The sequence below is a fragment of the Eucalyptus grandis genome, chromosome 5 (genome assembly GCF_016545825.1).
Source record: "Eucalyptus grandis isolate ANBG69807.140 chromosome 5, ASM1654582v1, whole genome shotgun sequence".
NCBI lineage: Eukaryota > Viridiplantae > Streptophyta > Magnoliopsida > Myrtales > Myrtaceae > Eucalyptus > Eucalyptus grandis.
In genome coordinates this window covers 48,494,945-48,511,019 of record NC_052616.1, presented here as the reverse complement: position 1 = coordinate 48,511,019, position 16,075 = coordinate 48,494,945, and the positions used below count along the sequence as shown (strand labels likewise).

General features: G+C 38.0%; 1 protein-coding gene across 1 annotated transcript; it reads right to left on the bottom strand.

Annotated features, from left to right (window-relative positions):
- Positions 1 to 1,750: 1,750 nt before the first annotated feature.
- Positions 1,751 to 13,277, bottom strand: LOC104445307 (wings apart-like protein 1). Its single transcript, XM_010059154.3, is given in 14 exon segments — positions 1,751 to 2,266; positions 2,728 to 2,809; positions 2,897 to 2,991; positions 3,237 to 3,387; positions 3,811 to 4,076; positions 4,409 to 5,010; positions 6,680 to 6,784; positions 6,910 to 7,003; positions 7,099 to 7,224; positions 7,681 to 7,793; positions 8,634 to 8,714; positions 8,717 to 8,972; positions 9,960 to 10,059; positions 12,454 to 13,277. Coding segments are annotated over 14 exon segments (2,724 nt in total). The 5' UTR covers positions 13,023 to 13,277; the 3' UTR covers positions 1,751 to 2,182.
- Between the last annotated feature and the right edge of the window lie 2,798 nt (positions 13,278 to 16,075).

Here is a 16,075-nt window from a genome sequence, read left to right as displayed (position 1 = left end):
TCATTTGTCATTTTTCCCTTTTTTTTTTTTTTTTTTTTTTCCATTTTTTGGCTAGTTCTTCTTCCTCTTCGTCGGTAGCTAGCCAGCCACTGATAATGCCTACAAAGGGCTAGGTGAGGGATGGCCTCACCTGGGTATGACAACCCTCGCCTAGGGACCATCTCGCAAGGTCGGCCTTCACTAGTCTCGAACGAGGGCCAACCTCACGAATGGCCCCTAGTTGAGGGTCACCATGCTTAAGCGAGGTCGTCCCTCACTTGTGGCCACCATGGGGCGGCCCTCGCCAACCTAACGAAGAGAAAGAAGAATTAGAATTAGAAAAAATGGGCAAAATGACAAAAATACTCGACCGCCGGAAAATTTAGCCCTCTTTCGAGCATCGGTGAGGTTGGGTCCTTATTTGAACAACTAAAATCACTTCAGGTCCTTATTTTAGGCCCTTATTTAAAACAAAATTCACTTTGGACCCTCATTTAAAAAAATAATAACATTTCGGGTCCTTTTTTGAATTTTTCCCTTAAAAATCGAACTGTAACCCTTACCGGAACAAACAATTATATATAATCATGACCAACATATATTTTTATTGGGTTAATACCTTAAAAAACCCAAAACTAGTACATTTGTGACAAATTTACCCAAAACTATTTTTTTTACCATGAAAAATCTCTAACTGGTACACATGTGACAAATTTACCATAATTAACTATAAAAAAACCCTAAAGTGGTACATTTATGAAAATTTACCCTAAACTAATTTATTCCTAATATTTGTAACTAATATACCCTCAAAAATTAGACTAATGCCAAAAAATCTTTAAATTATAAACCGCGAGAAAATAATAACATTTTTCCGGGTCCTTTTTTAACTTTATAATTTAACAAGAAAATTTAACTAAAACTAACATAGAAAATTGTCCGTGACCCTTACCGGAACAAAAAATGATATATAAATCACGACCAACATATATTTTTTATAATAAAAGGCCGCAACTTTCCTATTTATTATGGAATTTAAATTTTTACTAAAATATACGTAAAATTGGCTAGTTCGACTCTCAGTTTTAATTGTCTAGAAACGGAAGTCCCAAGCAATTGATTCTCCTATTATATATAAACGATTTCAAGAAAGCTATTTATTTCTTGTCTCGTTTTATTTTTGTCAGGAGGATTCCTTTATTTATTGCTTTTATTTTTGTCTCGTTTTATTTTTGTCAGGAGGATTCCTTTATTTATTGTTTACTAACGGTCACATTTCTTTTACAATTCTGATGTCCCAGCTCCAAGAATGATCGACAATTATCAGAAAATTTCGAGAATGTTTCCATCATAAATGTTACAATTATAAGCTTCCTTAGCAGGGCGTGACTTGTGAAATCTCAACTTTTCTTGGGGAAACAAATATTAAATAGAGCCTAAAATTTGGAATTTTTTTTTTTTAAAAACCAGACATCAATTTATACACAAAATATATAATTATGTTCTTGTGATTTTGACCTGACTCTAGTCTCTCGTATAATTATTAACAATTTATATCTAAATATTTCACCATTTGATTTTCATTTGATTTTCATTTGATTTTCACAAACATACAATGACCATCTTTAAAATTATATTTTTTAAATCATTCATTTCCGAACGCAGCCTTAATAAATAAAAAAAATTATCACAAAAACTTAGTCCAAGTGACTTGCTTGTTTTTTAAAGTTCAATTAATAATTGTAAAAAAAAAATGCTGCACAGACCTGTATAAGGCTCTCAACCATTCTTCTTTTTGTTAATTTTTTTTTAGATAACAAGAGTACAAAATACTTGAGGGGGCGACACTAAAACAAAGAATAAGAAAATTTACAAATTACAGCAGTAATGCACAAAGTGAAGATTCTCCTAAGCTCACCAAGAAGGTGAAAAACAAACAAAAGATACACTGTCGAAAAGCCAAAAGTACATAACAAAGAGGCAAAAAAGGGTAAAAGAAGAGAAGGGATCAAAAAGGCTTTAAAAGAGAAGAACAAGAGAGGGTGAAAAAATAAAGGCCTATAAAAGACTATTAACAGAGGCTTGTAGTCAACTCAATAGACTGCTGCATCTGCCACACACTTCCACCGTGTGATGCTCAAACAACTATCCTGAAAGAAAGATGCTGTACACAGGAATTTGGGTCTCTCTACCATTTGAGTTCTCAAAGAACTCTACACGACTCGATCACTTCGCTTACGGTTTTATGCGTCTCTGGCGTCATCATGTCTAGCGACAAGTGAAATGCCTGGATGAGAGGAAACAGAAAACGAAGTAAATCTCACAGACCAATGCCACAAATTTTCAGTATCTAGTAACTTCATGCACAAAGCTTTATATAAATCAAACTTCAGTGACAACAATCACCGGGTCCCCAGGGTGATAAATGCTATTGTTGGACAAATTCACATTGGGGAACAAACGCTAATTGTAGGAAAAAGTCACACTGGGCAGTATCCAGATCACAGACAAGAAGAGAGAAATGCAGTAACAATAAACCTTGACTGCAGAGACCATTAACCCAGTAGATGACCACAGAAATGAAACAACCTATAGTTGGCCCCCCGAAAAGAAAAGTTAACCCTCTATCATTTAGGATAAGAAACTTATATTGCACTATTTCACGGGCAAAAGCAAGAGACGAGATGGAATGAGGCTGAAGAGAACTTGTTAAGAGTGCAGATTTGAAATCCCATAAGAGATACATACCACAAATCTCTCCAACACGGGGACCAGAACCGCCAGATTATGATTCGGGAGACATGCAGCAATTTTGTCACGGATGCTTTTGCTGAATATGGCAGTGAAATCAGTACGTTCTAAAATAGAAGATGATGTCAAGGAAAATCATACAAATGAAAAGGTAGAGGCGGAAAACCTTTCTGTGGAGAGGAATGCCAGAAGCAAGGCAGAATAAGCTTCGACAATCATCTTCTCAGCTTCTTTCTCTCCTTGTAACAAAGTGGCCTCATCCTGCAAAGTGTTCAAAAATGAAGATTTTGTGAGATTGAAGGGAACAGATAACTCAAGCATCAAATCAATTTGGCGATTCCTCAAGAACCAATAACTTGGCATGGTTATATTAACAGGCAAGTCCTAGCAAGGAAAATAATAAAGAAAATATATAGAACTCCAAGCAATAAAAAAGGGGTTTTCCATATTATAACAGCACAATATTCATGTGCCATCACTTATAATTGCTAAAAGCAGGCACATACCAATTCCATAACCTGTTCTTCACCAGCTGCTTCACTTCCACCTCTGTTAGCCAAAAAGATGGAGCACAATAATGGAATTACATCCCTCCTGCTCCCACTTTCAAGACCTTCTAAGTTGGGTACAGTAACACTGGTTGTTGCAAGCCGCGATCTGCATTAGAAGCTTAGTAAGTACTAGGACTAGCAATGGAATCCTTACTTATATGCTGCACCAATGAATATTGACTCTAACTATCAAAAGTTCTAGACTTCTAGCCTAAGAGTAAAGGAAGCCCATCCCATAAGATTGACCAAACATAGCAAGTTATCAATTTCAATGTACAGGTTGGACTATTGAATTAAGTTAAGAGACCAGACATGTGCTTCTTTCTAAACACTGTATATCAATCATTTCATATTAAGATCTACTGAAGAAATGAAAATTTATGGAAAAAGGGAAATATGTCCATGCATTTTTAACAAAACTAACTTAATTGAATTCTTCTCCAACATTCATGCATTGCTGCACTTGCCCGGCAGAAGTTTCAAGCAGAACATTTTGTGTATGAGGAGGAGGAGGAGACAGTATGATGACCTGTTACTTCCATCTTTCTCAACCAAGTTCACAAGCAAACCCAAAATAGCAACAAGAAAGTCCAACTCTTGGTCTGTGAGGTGCTTTTCCTTTTCAAGGTCAAGATCAACATTCTGATTCTTCTCCTTACTGTCACTGAAGAGAGACAACGAGGAGCTAAACATTGGGAAGTGGCCTGCAATTATTGACACCATGGTCTCTAATCCTCCACAAGCAGCAATTTGCTTACATCCGAGAGGATTATCATTTGTTAAATTCATCAATACCTGCCAAGGGAGCAACTCGTAAATGCTTCATCTTATGTACAAATCAAATCCGGACACTGTACTAAACATATACACATGAGAAGTGAGGGAAGAGGCCCTCCAATGATTCAAAAAAATCATTAAAAGGTACTCCTGCATAGCTTCCCTTCTATAATTAGTATTTGACTGAAAATTTACTCCTACAGTATATCATCACCATCAATCAAATCAGGAAGGAAAATACTTAAGCTCACATGCAACTTGAGATATTTTTGACAGGGTGAACTTGATTGAATTTTCTTGCAAAAGCTGACCAACATTTAATAACTGAGCTTATTGGAACATTGTAATACCTTAACAGCAGTAAGAAGGCAGTCCGTTAGATAGCTGTGATTTTCTTCATCAATGGCTCCTGAAGTAGATGCTTCCTGAGAACAATTGTTATCACAGCTACTTGATTCTTGAAGAGGACGTTCCCCCTTATCTAAATCTTCTAGCCTTTTCAGCTGCAGTTGACAGACATCCTCAGTTTCTCTGATCGGTAATCTACTGTTCTTACTTCTAGAATGTTTCTTCCCTGATAGTAATTCCCACTTAGAGGGCGCAAACTCATCTTCATCAAATGCGAAAGGATCCTGGCTATGTTCCAAAGATTCAAACATGGCATCATCACTAACAATGTCTCTCTTGCCATTGCTGAAGTTGCACTTTAAACCATTACTAGTCGAATTAGTCCCACTGCTTGAACTCTTCAACAGCCCACCACGTGAACTTGAGGCAGAAGAACTGAAATTTATCTTCAACAAAGAGCTGCCATTTGACGATGTTGTCACCTCGGAACTGGATGATGAATATCTTGGAGGAACAGATGCACCAGAAATTTTCTGCAAGGAAATTTCCTCCACACTGCAACGCTCACTAGTGGATCTGACGGACAAAATCTCATTGCTTTCCTCTGAAGATATGAAAAAGTCAATTGTAACATATATTTAAGCTAATCCAAAATAATAACTTAGGAAGCAGCTATAACAATCCCAGCCCCAGAAAATATCAATCATAAGTAAAAAGGTGGACCCACCAAAAATTATTTCTCTCCCTTTCCTTCTCTTGGAAGATAAACAAGCATATGTCCTTTCAAAATTCTAAACCAACTCATAATAAAGGTGAGAAATAGAAAAGGAACAAAAGCTATTTTTGTCTATTAATTAACTTCAATTCCCTCCACATCATTGCCCCTCCATGCATATCCAAACAAAAAAAAATTACAATTTCCTTCCAAGTTTTTTTACATTTCTCTTCTAACTTGATTTGTTAACACCAAAAAAAAAAAAAAAAATCCTACTTCTCTTCATTTTCCTCAAGTTGAAAAAAAAAAATAACAAAAAACAAAAGAAAATGGTAATAAAAGAAAACACTCCTTCGACAACAACTTCTAACCAACCATCCAGTTATCAACCTTTTCATCATAGAGAGATAACCCATCCACTACCAGAAGACAATAATATGAACAGGATGAATAAATCGCTAGGTTAGCACCAATTGAATTCCCACATTATTCAATCACAAAATTGATATTCTTTCTTTTTATGTCAAATCATGACAGTATGTTGCTGATGTGCCAAAAACAAGGATTTAGCCACAAAGGATCCCTAAGTTGACTATCAATAGAGAGATCCTGCAGCTAAAATCTGCACTACCAAGAACATAAGACTCACAATCTAAAGCTCTTCAAGTATAAAAAGGTGGAATGCAGAAGTGGAGAAAAAAGGTCTAAATCTCCCAGCACCAAGAGCAGACCACAGGCAAGCCTTGGTGTAACAGTAAGGTAGCATACGTCTGACCCTTGACCCTTGCAGAACCTCAAGCACTAAAATGCCCTTTTATGCACTCACCAAGCATAGCGCTAGATTATTTTGACACTTAATGGCAAGTGATAGTAGAAGAATGCTACACTGTGACTGTAATCCACTTAAAATCAAGATCATCACTCTAATTGGTAAACCTAACATGTTTTATGTGAATACTATTTAAGTATGTCTTATATATATATAGATATAATGAAGTATCAAGATAATTTTACAAAAGTAAACTTATATTTTACTCAAGACTTGGTAAAAGAACACTTCTTACAGTTTTCTATTCAACAACAAAAGCGTTATCTGCATCATTCAAATTATTGAACATGCAAATTTAGCCATAAATAATATTTCATAAAGTGCTCTGGTTCTGTGCAGTTTGAATGACAAATTGCTTGCAAACTATACAAAGTACAATTGAGTTCACTTCTATGCAAATCTGCCACACAATGGGTCACAAACTCAAATGCATGTGACTGTTCAGAAAGAAAATGCTGTTATAGGGCCAAGTGGATAATCTCTGCAAACTATGTAGCATATCCACTTTAATTGAAATGAAATAAAATGAACTCATTATATACGTGTGCACTATGATCTAAGAGAATAGGAGAATAGAGAATAAAATTCCCCAACGTGGAGTCTCCTGTGATTTATTAAAGAAAGGGCCGTACTTAAAAAACCACCACCCCCACCCCCTGAAACCGGGGCCACGGATTTTTTTGGGGGGGAGGTGAGGCTACAATAGTGAAATTAGTTGTCAACCATTACCTTTGTCAGCAGCAACCAAAGCCAATCGAGAAGTATGATATATGCCATTGGAGAACTCAGATTCTTGACTGTTTGGAGCGGGAGTGCTTTTGAGAAGATAAAGACCTAAAGATAAAATGCAAAAAATCAGTTGAACAAGCAATGATTGAAAATGCCTCCAAAATAATAACAACAGGCGATTAAATTAACAGACAAAATTAAAGTATGTAACTCTATAGATGATATATTACCTGAGAGAATCTTGATTACATTTATAATAAGTTTTGTGAAAGATATATTGGATCTTTCAGAACCCAGGTTCCCTTGCATTTCAAGCAAATGAGTCTGTTCAAAGAAAAAGCAAATGGAATCATTGTGAACCAAATTAAGTGTAGTGATGAATAATAGCTATAGAGCCATAACACTTTATTGTCCTATACCTGGTTATCGTTACTAAGGAAGGTTGCATTTTCCATGATCTTCAAACATTTTAAAAGCAGCACAAGGCTACTTAGATACACGTCATTTTTAGCATCCCAAGAAGAAGGGTGTTGCTCTCTCGAACCCTGCAAAGCAGCAACGCATTTGAAGGGCTACATGTAGCTTTGAGAACAGCAATGAATATAAACTTCTTCTGGGAATATAAACAGTCAGAACAACTAAAAAAAAAAAGGTTTGAAATTCTCCAGAACAAGCACAAGAACTTCTTTCAATGATATCTAATTGTGAGAAACATTCAATTTTACGGCATTTCAGTTATCAAGGACCTCTTCTATTTTTCGTTCATAAATATGGAGTTTACATAAGATTAAACAAGACTCCAAACTAGTTCTTCTCCAGCACACAAGGATTTAACTCCAGCAGTAGTTTCTATTGTTTCTAAATCAGGACACAATCTCCTGGGAGGGCAGAAAGATAAGGACAATTCCTAGTGCTTAAAGCATTGTTTCCTGCATAAACTAGGCCAACCCAGCCCGAGTAGGTGAACAAATACTAGATCAAGCAAACATACAAGCTCACACCTCCATTATGGAATAGCAATGCATGGAGACCCCAAAGACAGCATCAAGTCCTCCAAACTCACGCAATTTCTCCTTAAAGTTGCCTCCTGTCTTTCTTACAATACCAGAAGTTTCTGCAAGAATTATTTTGAAAGATAAGTCTGCATTCAGTGAGGACTATGCTAGAAACAAAGGAAGCAGCGAGGAAATATAACTTAAATACTCTGCTAAATTTGTAACACACAGACCAGGAGCTAATCTTCCAAAAAGTTGCAACAAAATTAATGACAAGCATCCCATAAACAAAGCAGATCAGAAAACTAAAAAGGGAGACTATGAGATGGAAGATCAATAATTTGCTTTTAATGATTTAGAAGATTGATAGAAAAGATAACTCGAAATTTTAAAAAGATAAATTCTTCCAGCAGTTGCTGAAAATCGCTGGGCATAATTAAGAAATTGATTATGCAGGTTTTCACCATTATAGTAGAAATAAAAGACCATATGCATTTTACTCATGTGAGAAGATAAGCAGGCACAACAACAACAATCGAATCAGAGAACTTATCCAGATACAGTTGTTACAAAAAGGAATGGAGGTTTTGTCAAAACAACTGCTAGGGGAAACGCGAGAGAGAGAGAGAGAAAGAGAGAGACGACACCATGATTTGCAACAGAAAACCAATAAAACTGTTTGAGTCGCAAACCTCCAAAGTAGACCAACCAAGTCTAACTATTGATCTAATGATGTAGCCAACTCCACCTAGTGGGATAAAGCTTAAGTTGTTGTAGTTATTGTTAATTTTTTGATGATGTATGCAAGAAGTAATCTCCAGCATATTCCCTGGTTAGCTAGCCAGTGCCATCAACATGAGCTTTATCCCTCATGTAATCCAAGAAAAGGCCGTACCAGGGAAGAAAACTAAAAGGTTTTTCAGAGAAATGGAACAAGAGTTTGATTCAGTTCATAGTACCTTCAAGAGCAATGGTAGATAAACTAGCTTTCTCCATAGTTAACAAAGCTATCCACTTGGGGCTTAACTCAGGCCTCTGAATTCCACTATCATGCAAAAGCTCGGCTTCAGTTCCTTGCAACTCACAAGAATTTCCTTCACTCTCGATATGATATTGGCAGCGCCACTATCCTTTTTGTTCATCCCCCCATGGAATATCTCAGAATCCTTACGTAATCCTAAAAGCTTAAAACCGAATCGGGAGGACTTTTCTTCGGTAGATGCAGAGACAGTCGGTTTCAACATCTTAACAAGGAAATTAATGCATCTTGGTGATTCCAAAAGCTGATCGTCTTGACCCTGAGATTGTAATTTAGACATAAATCAGGCCTTTGATTGACAAATGAAGACTAAAGAAAGCACTTTATACAAAGCTGAAGATTAGATCTATATAGAGAGAAGTTCGATAAAGGATGCCATGCTGCAAGATCATCCTCAAAAGCAGATAAAATAATTTGCGACTATCCACTTGTATTGCTTTTTCAGGACCTAACACTCCTGATGATGAAATGATTAGTGTATCCCTGTTTGAGTTCTGTTGGCTTATATTTTCCTCAGGTCAATTACATACATTGTCTTTTACCTATTTTATTTTACTTTTTTTTGGGGGGGAGGGAGGGGGTTGTTTGCTGCTTGATAATTTGAGTTCCAACAGCTTTTGGAAATTGAAAAAATAGATACCAGTGTAGCCCCAGAATTACTGGTGACTTCATATGTAATATCTGAATGCTGTGAATGACACAATGAAATCAGTTCAACAATGATGAAGTGGTCATTATTGGCTCATGGTTGATAATAATATCTTTAATCAATCCTATTTATATATCTTGACAGTCTTCATTCATGTCTTGTCCATAAATACAATACGATAACAACATACTGAACAATTTCAGTCCCAGAAATATGAAGATACTCTAATTTAGGGGCCAACAAAGAGTCATCCGTATTCATTATTCTGAGTGTAGAAACATATAAACTTCATCAATTAAAGAGCCCTGCCATAATGATACAGCAGGACCAAATTGAATATTCCTCATATATACTCTAGTCATCAAGTTTATATACACATGACCAGGCAAGCAGGAAAGGGTAACCACACCTTCTACTGTTGAAACATTGTATGAGGTACAAGATTGATATGGGAACCGTGATGCCATTTTCTTTTTAGGGAAGTTTATAGGCTCAATTACTAGCGACACTTGTTCAGAAGAGTTCAATTCCATTGGTGCACATCAAGGGAAGCTGAAATGAATTCGCTCTATTGCATGCAGATTTTGAATGACTTACGTCACCGGTCAAAAGATAAAAGAGGGTTGCTGCTGCCAGATTACTGGGTGAGTCGTCGAAATTGAGACCTATAAGAGCATCGACTATAGTCTTCGCAATCCTGAAAACAAGGCATTATGAATGTCAGTTTGAGTAAGCCAAAAAATATTGCAATATTGACGAATGCATGAAAAGCAGAATATGTCGCCTAACTCCTCTAAACTAAACAAAACATAATCAGGCGTCAACTGTGAGCATGTCAACGATCCACCATTTTGAATAGACAACATATTTTCCACCATGGCCATGTGAACCTACTGTTTATTTCATTTATTAAGTGTAAATTCAAGCTCTTTACACTTTTGATTTTACTTTTAAGCATGTAAACTTAAGGTCATTGCCTTTAAATTAATATAGGATGACTTAAGTATTTCAAAAATGTATAGTTATAAAACATTTAAACTATATGAATTTTGCTCATTGTTTCTAAAATCAAAATCGTTTTTTTATTTGGGGCAACCTCCCAAAATGCATCCTGAATTAACTTTCACTGAGCAACGAATTAAATAATATAGGAAAAAAAGGTGTCATGGATAATAATGAGAGAAAAAAGAAGAGGACAGAAAGGAGGCTTGCATGGGGAAGAAGTCTTTTTATTCTAAAGGTGACAGGAATACATTGTTTATCTTTCTAAATTGCTAACAGCAAAGAAAATTAACACAAGCAAAAGAAACAGCATGACAATGAAATGTGCCCACTCAAGGCGGCACCATATACCACCCTCTGTTTCTAAACAATGCGAGCGACTCCAAGAAGATTTTTGTTAAAAAGGATTGGAGTTAGATAATTTAATTCCACTAGAACGTCCAAAATAAGACTTCTCTCCTTCCTCATCAGAGGTAAACAATAAGATAGCTGCAGTCAACAGTAGGATGGCATCACGCTACATTAACCAGAAAGGAACACAGTTTTTGCTGTGAACATATCATGAGCTGAATATAGTTTAATCTGCACTTCTATTCATTACTTCACAATAAAGTTTGTGGATCAGGAGAAGACAGAACCGTATGAAAGCCATCAGACAACTAGCAGAATAATCTCAAAATCTTCGACTCCACTCCACAATTTGCAAAGTGCACTATGGTTTTTATTGGAGCTTCACACATAACATCATGGATGCCATCTGGTCTGAACATTAAAGCCACACACGAACAACAATAGCTTCTTCTCAAATGGTGCGCAGCTAAAGAACTATGAGCCTCTTTTTTAAGTCACCTCATCTTTACTGGGTCATACAATGGATGGCAAGGAGCTCCTACTTTGGGATTTATCACTTCATCATGGCCTGACTTCATGGAAACAGACTTTTTGGAAAATAGGGGTAAGCCTGCAACCATCAAACCCTCCCCAGACCCCCAGTGCCGGAAGCCTTGTGCAATGGGACACCCTTTTTAGACAATCCTAAATAGGTATTCCCTTTGTTTAAAGGCACTCATGGCGGAGAAGGAACCACATTATTTTTTAACAATTACAAATGATGCCATCAAAGTTTGGAATCCTTTTGTTACACCAATTATCCAGCTCCTCCTATCTGGATTAAATGCTTCATTTTTCCTAACAAAATTGTTGCAATTGTCTCTGAAAGTGGTGCAGACTACTAATCCTTTGGCTAACTAATGCTCCATGACTTCTTTCTATGAGAAAAGTTCTAAAGCACTTCGATACACCAGGATCTAAATTTTGGTTCGTCATAGCAGTTTCAACAGCAGCCAGGGGATGCTGAAGAAAAAATTGCTCAGGCAGTGAGGCATTTGGCTGCTTCTCTACTGCAGAACCAAGAAGGGAAAAATATACACTTTCAGAAGTTGATGGAAGCTATACCTTAGGTTTTTCATGTTATGTCAAGCATAACATGCAGTGAGCAAATCCAAAGTTGAATCAGGAATCCTAAAAGCTGGACACTTCCAAAAACCAACAAGCAATGCAATGTTCAAACCATATATTGGTTACTTTCTAATTTTGGCTTTCCCCTTATATCACCACTTACTGCTTTGAAGCTACAATGAGAAGATCAATGAATTTTTGAACTTTCCAAGAAAGAAAACACGATACTGGAAAACTCAGCTCAAAAGCTCACTGGCCAGAAAGATGAACTTCTGGAGATTTCCTCCCATCTTAATACTACACACCTACTATGATGAAATCATGAGGTGTTTCTTGGAAACTGAAAGCTTGCAGGACTAGAAACCGGAATCTAAATTAAACAGACTTAAGAATCAAAATATCAACATCACCAAAAGTTTCCTAATTCATCAAAACTCAAGCCCAACCCACCAAGAAGACATCAATCTCTCTTAACACCCTCCCAAAACTCAATTCACCGGATCGCCTCATTTCGACAAAACACAACAGTTCTAACACCCCCAATTAGCCGCGCCCCTCGAAAGCACACAACGCATCCCAAAGAAAGAAAAAAGAAAAAAAGGAAACATTTTTAGCTCGACAACAGACGTACCCCTGAGTCCTCAAGAGCCGGCGCTGCTGGGCGGTGCTGCAAATCCCCAACAAGGAGAGCAAACTCGCCCTCCGGATCCTCACGGGCTGCCCCTTCCTTAGCCCATCTAGGGCGAAATTCACCTCGTCCACGTGCTCCATCATCTCCCCGAACTCCTGCGTCTCCATCAGCGTCGACGTCGCCCTCGACCCCTCGCGCCGCCGCTCTTCCCCCCGTACCCCTTCCCCCTCCTGCCGCCCCCTCCCCGTTCCTAGCCTTCTTCGACTTCCTCGCCGCCCCTCCCACCCCTCCGCCGCCGCCGCCGCCGCCGTAGCCCCCGTAATCCTCCGCCGCCGCCGGAGGAGCGAAGGGGTCGGAGTCGAAGAAGGGCAGGTGGTGGTGGTGGGGGCCGGCGGGGGTGGTGGAGTCCTGGGAGGAGGAGAAGGCGTAGAAGTCTTGCGGGGCCGTGGCGTCGTGGTGGGAGGAGAGGGAGTCTCTGTAAGGGTCGTCCAAGATCGAGTCGTCGTCCATCGAGTCGGGGTACCCCGGGGAATGCCGCGGTTCCTGCGTCCGTAGGTCCGCACGATCATCGGGGAGCCAGTGGTGTCGCCGTCGCTTCGCCGCCGCCACCCGCAGCCGCCGTCCGCCGCCCTTCTCGGCAACAACCCCGGCCCGATTCGATTCGATTCGAGTCGATTCGGCACGCGGCGGCGGAGGAGGAGGAGGAGGAGGAGGAGGAATTTGAATCTTGGGTGGTGTAGAGATAGAGAGAGAAAGAGAGGGATTTGAGGGTTCTTGAATTCGAGATTGAAGGAGGAAGACGGTCGTCCGGGACGAGTGGTTGGATTTGCCGATCTTTTTTTTTTTTTTTTTTTTTGGGTTCGTTTCGGGGGTTTTTTTTTTTTTTTTTTGAAAATTTTGGTCTCGCGAGACCGGTTTTTTCCACTCTCTGGCCGGTTCGGTTCGTGGAATTCCGTGCCCCGTCGTGTCGTTTCGCTTGAGCCGTTGAGGAGAGAGGAAGCCGCTTGGCGTTACGTGAACTTTAAGGAAACGTGATGGGCAGTGCAGGAGTGTAATTCATTTTTAAAAAGTTAGGATTATATATAAAAAATATTAAATTTATTTTAAATTAATTTTTTTAAATTAATTTTTAATCATGAAAAATTTATAAACTAAATTTTGTCACCAATAACCATAAAAAATTATAAATTAGTACATTGTGATAAATTTACCCTAAATTAATTTATTTAACTGTCAAAAACCCTAAAACCCTAAACTAATTTTTTTGTAATAATACTATACTCACTCGTTAAATTAGATTAATATTACAAACCCCTCAACCACATAAATTATATAACTATAATAAATGGATAATAAAATCCCAAACTAGTATATTTAATTATCAACTTTCAACGCCATTCAACTTAAAGACCCTTCTACTAAATATGGGTGTTTGAATAATCTCGATGAGCTTTCAAATAATAAAAGAAAATTTTTTCTTTTCAAACTATCCTCATTAATTTTTCAATTTTTTTTTTGTCAGTAAATTTGTTAAAAATATACTGGTTTTAGGTTTGTGGTTGTCAAAAAATTCGTCTACCGAGGTCGCCGAGGTCAAGCGACCTCCGGGAGGGTCGCGCAACCTAGCCAAGGGCCGCGGAGGTCACCCGACCTCGGCAACCCTCGCGCAGTCGCTCGACCTGTGCGACCGCCGGGGTCTCGCGGTCGCAGCGACCCTTGCCTGGATCTCGCGAGGTCGCGCAACGGCGTCGAGTCGTGTGACCCTCACGAGACCCAGGGCGGCCACCGGGTCGCGCAGCCCCAGGGTCGAGCAACCCTCGCCGGAGGTCCCCCGACCTTGGGCGACCTCACCGACGGCAAGCCGTAGCCCTTCGCCGATCCAACGAAGAATTTAGCTGAATTTTCAAATATATATTATACCCATCAAGCCTTGAGAAATTTTTCTTTACCAAATGCACATTTAATTCAAAGTCCATTTGCAAAGAAATTTTTTACCAAACATAATTACATTTTCCCCAAGTAACTTTAGGTTTTCAACCAGACGTGGACTCAAAGCCATTGCAAATGCCGAACCAAACGCAGCCTTAGTAATTTGACAAATAAATTTAATGGAAACTAATTTATGATAAATTTGTCATAAATATATTAATTTGGGGTTTTTCAAAGACATACCAATTTTGGGTTTGCCAAAAAAATGTATTTTTCAATACAAAATATTAATCCTTACCAAAAAAACAAACCCAAAAAATTAATACTATGAAAAGCTATAAATCGAGCACATTATAACAATTTTATCCCAAATTGATTTTTTTTTACCATTAAAAATCTCAAATTGATATATTTATGATGGATTTATTTATTTATTTATTTTATCTCAAATCGGTGGGCATTTTCGTTCACAAAAACCACAAACTAATACATTTGTTACAACTTCTCCCTCAAGATAAAATCTCAAATTGGTACTACAGAGTCATTTATGCAACTTATCATTGATTTTCAAATTATCACCTACCAAAAATAAAAAAAATATCAAATTGTATCATCCAACATATCATTTAACTAAATAATTTGACTATAATTGATGATAAATTTATTATAGATATACTAATTTGTGTTTTTTATTGATCAAAAAATTAGTTTTGGGACATATTTATTTATACCTGTTCGGTGGTGGCGACAAAGGATGAGGACTTTGAATCGTGGTTGGTGGGTCGTTCGGGTAGCGCGACAGGGATTGGAGGATGAAACGGAGAGAGGCTTCGAGGCTCTTGAATTCCAGCTGAACAAGAAGACGGAGGAGGAGGATTTGCCGGCCCCTTGGGTTTGGCATTTTTCGAATATTATTTCTCGCGACCGGTTTTTTTTTATTTTTTGGTTCTCTCGCCGGTTCGGTTCGTGGACTTCCACGCGCCGTCGTATCGTACCGCTGAGATGCGGAGGAGGGAGGAGGGAGGCAGGTGCAGGTGCAGGTGCAGTTTCGTGAACTTTAAGGAACTGGGATAATTGCATTTTATGACTCGCATAGCACGTGGTCCGGAAGTTTTGATTTATTAATCATGATCGTTATATTTTAATTCAATATAAAATGTGGGCCCTATGTTTTTAATTTGTTAGATTTAGTTCCCGATCTTTTGATATATTTTTTTAGAATTATTATTTCTATGTATTTGATATAGTTTATAGACTCTTCATTTAATTTGACTAAATTAATAAGTACCAAGATTTAATATTTACATTGAATAAATTAAAGGATTTAAATCATATTAAGAATCATATTGAGTTATTTAAAAGTTTAAAATCACATTACACATTTGAAATGAACATTCGAGAAATATTGTTTCATTTTCCTTAAATATAATATTCAATGTCCAAGAAACGTCTCTTCGAATAAATTTTTGAACTTATAAAATCTTTATTAATGAGGACGTGGATCGCCATTTTAGGTTGTCACGTGAACGCTGACTGGACTATTGAATGGACACCGATTTTGTTTCAAACCATGCCATATGGATTAAGTACACAAAACAGGGAAAAATGCCTAAAACTCTAGGACAGACAGAGAGACTGTGCGCGCATCTGATAGAACGGAGGGGAAAAGGGGGTACGGCGACTTGGCGACACT